The sequence below is a fragment of the Gracilinanus agilis genome, chromosome 4 (assembly GCF_016433145.1).
Source record: "Gracilinanus agilis isolate LMUSP501 chromosome 4, AgileGrace, whole genome shotgun sequence".
Taxonomy (NCBI): Eukaryota; Metazoa; Chordata; class Mammalia; order Didelphimorphia; family Didelphidae; genus Gracilinanus; species Gracilinanus agilis.
The window spans coordinates 192,929,008-192,932,900 of record NC_058133.1 but is presented as its reverse complement, the minus strand read 5'-3'; the positions used below and the strand labels follow the sequence as shown (position 1 = coordinate 192,932,900).

Below are 3,893 nucleotides of genomic sequence, written 5' to 3'. Positions count from 1 at the left end.
CCCTCAGCCACAGGTCACAATCCTTGGAGGACTCAGACCTCCCTCTGCACCAACATTATGGCCCCAAAGATGAGCTACTAACAAAGGGGACGGACTCAATCTCATCTCTTCACTTCTCCACCCCACACTTATCAGATGAGTCCTTTGGGCCTTCTCTGCTCCAAAGTGGCTCAAGAACCTAGAAAAAGTACCTCCATTTGCAACTCTGTTTTTTGCTACTCTCTGGCATCACGAGTTCACAACTCACTATATTGACCTCTACCCTGACCCCCTACACACACACACAGACACACAGGTGCACACACACAGAGCCCCTAATCTCACCCCAGGCTAATAAGCCAGAGCTTCCTTCCCTACTTAGGCAGTACCCTCCCCACTCCCCAGGACCCAACACCTTTCCCTTGATCTCTTGTGTACCGAATGGACTTAGCTTGCTGGATAGACAGACATTTGTGCCTTCCAAGGTAGAAATGCATGCATAGACTCATACCTGTCTGTCTTTCTGGTCATTTTCACACACACACACACACACACACACACACACACACACACACACACACACACTCTCTCTCTCNCACACACACACACACACACACACACACACACACACACACACACACACTCTCTCTCTCTCTCTCTCTCTCTCTCTCTCTCTCTCTCTCTCTGTGTCAACGGAGAGAACTGAAGTGAAATAGAGGCTGTACCATTCCCTCTGCCCCCTGCTGGGGGTGGGGGTTAAAGTGCATTGGCCAGAGTTACAGTGAATGTGTGGGGTTTCCCAACATCCTCCGTCCCTATTCAGCTCAGGTAGCCGGGACCACTGAAGTACCACACAACCCCTCTCACATTTTTTTTCTATCCAAATGAGAAAAATCAAAAAGGGAACAAAGCCACTGAGAGAGAAGGGGGGAACAGGGGAGAACCCCCCCCTCTAACCCCACTAAAGGCTACTCCATTTTGACTACTGGGATTGGGAAGGAAGTAGGGGAAAAGGAGAGCTTTAACTAGGCCCATAGGCTCAACATCAGTCTCTGGGCATGGAGGCCCCCTTCATCTTCATCTCCTCAGATTCCCCCAGGACAGGGCAAAGAAGGGGCTAGACCCTCAGTACTTATTAATCCCAAAAATCCGGACACCATGGAGCTGGGGCAGCTTGGGGATCAGCACGCTCATCAGGGATACTGTGTTGAGGATGAAGTGGAGCTGGTCATACTTGGTATAGAAGCTGGTTAGGAAATACCTGATTGAGAATAAGAACAAGAGATATAAGGCCCTTCCCCTCACTCTCTGAGGGGAAAGAAGGTGAGCAAGAAATGACTGGATTTCTGAATTTAAAATAGTGAGAATGGAGGGCATAGCAGTTTCTGGGGGCCCCTCAGGGTATACTGTCCCTAGGGTAGCTAGATGACTCAGGGGGTTGAGAACCAGGCCTAGAGATGGGAATTCCTGGGTTCAAATCTGGCTTCAGGCACTTTCTAGCTTTGTGACCCTGAGCAAGTCACTTAACCCCCATTGCCTAGCCATTATTGCTCTTCTGCAATGGAACCAATATTTAGTATCAATTCTAAGACAGAAGCTAAGGGTTTAAAAAAAAAGGCATAGAGTCCCTTTAGACACTTAGTCACCCTCTTCCTCTTGGCCCATGAGTCTATCTCACAAGAGATTAATGGTCAGGGCACAGAAAATAAAAAGCTATAAGCCAGAGGGGAGGGGCAGTCTAATGGACAGTAAAGCCTTTGCCCCAGGCCCTCAGTCTTTCGAAAGAGGCTCCTTACCTCGTTCTCTCAGCATCTATTACAAAGGGAACACAAAAGGAACTATGTCACCCATAATAAGCCAGGTCTTAAAGAACCCCCATCCCATCCTTCCATTCAGAAAAGCTACCTATGCCTATCCCCAAGTACCATTCCCAGCCCTTATACACTCACAGCACGATAGGGGTGATGGTCAGGAACTTGCGGGAGGCCGTGAACTGGACACCATAGTCCATCTGTTCCCAGTGAGTGAGCAGCCGTGCCTTACCCTGGTCAGGCGTCTCGAAGGGAGTTCCCTTTACTGTATGTAGAAAGATGTACATGCCCTGGAGGAAGGGGACTTATATTAGAGCTACTTGTAGGTCCCATGTAAAGAAGGAGTTAATAACCCCAACAAACACACACCACCCATAAGCTAAATCTGGGTAGAAAGTGATGGGATCAGGAGCTCAGATCCAGGCTATGGGTCAAAGATCAGGAGATGCAAGAAAGAGAAGACAGAATTCCAGAAAATGACCCCATGTCTAGGTAAGAGGGCAGGGGAGTGGAGTCAAGGCTCAAGCAAAAGCACACAAAGGGAGAGGGTAGTGGGTAGTGGCATGAGCACTGAAGGCCTAATGAAAGTAGCCTGGTTTGGGCCTCCCTAATGTTGGCTAATGGGCTCCTGTCCCTAATCTCTTTCATAATGGGCAGATGCCTAAATCCTGGCTCCGTAATGGATGATAACAGATTAAGTCTGGTTCCCTGATTAAGGTTGGTGAGGGATGGCTAGAGATGAGAGGAACCAAAAATAGAGATTCTAGCCTGAGAAAACAATTAATAAAAAGTATTGGGGGTAGGGGTGGGTACCAAGATAGGGCTAAGAATCAGGGACTCCTGGGTTATAGACATTCTTCCTGGCCTGCTCAGCCCTCAGTGGCTTTCTTATTCTGTTACCATCCCCTTATACTTGTCTTTATCATGAATCTCTCCTAGGAATCTGTACAGTTGTGGGCTTGTGGTCTGGAGCGAGGATTTGTAAAGATAAGAGTTGAAATGACCCCAGCTCCCAGAAGAGCCAAATCAGGGTCCAGTCACTCAGTTAGCAATAGGTAAGAAAATGCCTGGGCTTGCCCCCATGACAGCCAGCTGGCCATCCTGACCAGATCACCTGCATATATGGATTAATCCTACTTGAGCCATGCCAGGAGAACAGCCTGTAGAGTCAGAGGCTAAGGACGAGGACACAGGAAGGATCCTCACCATGTTGTGGATGAGGTTGGTGAGGGTCCAGACGACCGGGACACTGACAAAAGGAATACTGAGCAGCACAACGTGGAGGAGCCCGATGGCCAGCACGTACGAGAGCCAGATGCCCCGACTGTTCATCACCCTCGTATTGGGGTTGACCTCACTGTGCGCCGTGCCCACATTCATCTTGCCGCCCCTGGGGCCGCCGCTCTGAAACCAGTACATAGGGGTTTGGAGGTAGACACAGGCTCAAACATTTGCTCTGGAATCTCCCAGTACAAGCCTCACGTTCTCCTGAGGAGGTGGGAGAACCCTGTCTTCCATTCCCCACAGATCCAAAGTCTTCCCAAAAAGGGAGCAGAAAAGGTTCTTCCCTGCCCCTGCCTAGAAGCTCCCTTCTATTCACCTGGTTAATTTCTAAGCCCAAGAAAGAGAAGTCAATATGGACTCAGCTCCCTGTTTCATCCTATAAGGTAGAGATAAACACCACCACCACTAAACCCTCCCCCAACTGGGATAACTCCTTTAGGAAGTTAGGGAACTGGAAGCAGCTGGAAAAATCATTCCAAAGTCCTCTGATCTCTCCTCATGCAGAAGAGGAATCTGGAATAGAATTCAGCAGGAATCTACAAAGGAAAACCAATTCCCTGTAGTCCTCTCCCCTATACGAAGGGAGATGATCCTTTCTTCATAAAACTGCAGAAGGAAAAGAAATTACCCTTGCCAGAGGGCCAAGGTCACTTTAAGAATCCTCCCTTTTCCCCTGATTTCCACTTTAACTATTCTGATGGTAGCTCAACAAGAACCCAACTTCAAAGTTGTTTCTGTATCTCAGGGATGATCTTTCTTCTTCTCCCCCTGTCCCAACTCCCACCCCATGGGATAACAGGATCAGAAGAATGGGAGTAC

The 3,893-nt window shown here is 48.7% G+C and overlaps 1 protein-coding gene across 1 annotated transcript; it reads right to left on the bottom strand.

Moving 5' to 3' along the window:
• Positions 1-646: 646 nt before the first annotated feature.
• Positions 647-3,182, bottom strand: ORMDL3 (ORMDL sphingolipid biosynthesis regulator 3). Its single transcript, XM_044673683.1, has 3 exons — positions 2,997-3,182; positions 1,929-2,080; positions 647-1,240 (listed from the first exon to the last, which is right to left on the bottom strand). Exons 1-3 carry the CDS (start codon positions 3,168-3,170, stop codon positions 1,105-1,107), a joined length of 462 nt encoding a protein of 153 aa, XP_044529618.1. The 5' UTR covers positions 3,171-3,182; the 3' UTR covers positions 647-1,104.
• Between the last annotated feature and the right edge of the window lie 711 nt (positions 3,183-3,893).